Below are 556 nucleotides of genomic sequence, written 5' to 3'. Positions count from 1 at the left end.
GGGCGGCCAGGCGGGGCCCCTTCCCGGCGGGCCCCCACCCTCCAGGCCGCGACCAGCCTCACCTTGTCCGGCGTCTCTTTGGCCACGCCGCAGCGGACCCAGGCCACGCACGTCACCTGGCGGCTGCGGTTCATGGTCCCCGGCTCCAAGGGCTCGCGGGCGGAAGACGCAGGAGACGTGCAGTCGCGCGTCTGACGTCACTGGCGCGCGCCGCGGGAAGGGGCGGGGGTCGGGCCGTGCGTCCTCGGGAGGTGCCGCGGGTGTCCGGAGGCGAGGGGGACGTTTGGACCCGTCACCGGCAAAATGCCGTCAGGCTTTCTGTAGCATTTTGCTTCCGGTTCCAGGGGCTTCGAGTGGGCTGGGTGTGTAGGTTTATCCCCGAGCAGATTGTGCCGTTACGCTCCTTCCCTTTTTCTCCTGCGGCGCTCGCTCGGGTAGCGGGGCCTCGGCCGAGCCGCAGCCACCCGCGCGAGCTGCTGAGCGCCGCGCTCTCCCCGGGCACGTCCGTGCCTGCTGTGGACTCTGCGGCCGCGTGGAAGCGTCGGGGATCGCGGCG

General features: G+C 71.9%; 1 protein-coding gene across 1 annotated transcript in view; it reads right to left on the bottom strand.

Moving 5' to 3' along the window:
• Positions 1-199, bottom strand: part of Pwp1 (PWP1 homolog, endonuclein) — a 15,011-nt gene extending 14,812 nt beyond the window's left edge. Inside the window, exon 1 of the mRNA XM_005374640.2 lies at positions 63-199. Within this exon, the coding sequence (XP_005374697.1) occupies positions 63-134 (72 nt within the window). The 5' untranslated portion in view covers positions 135-199. The remainder of the gene's footprint in view (positions 1-62) is intronic.
• Positions 200-556: the final 357 nt, after the last annotated feature.

Source organism: Chinchilla lanigera, unplaced genomic scaffold, assembly GCF_000276665.1.
Source record: "Chinchilla lanigera isolate Chin_1 unplaced genomic scaffold, ChiLan1.0 scaffold00004, whole genome shotgun sequence".
Lineage (NCBI taxonomy): Eukaryota > Metazoa > Chordata > Mammalia > Rodentia > Chinchillidae > Chinchilla > Chinchilla lanigera.
This window is presented reverse-complemented; position numbering and strand designations above follow the sequence as displayed.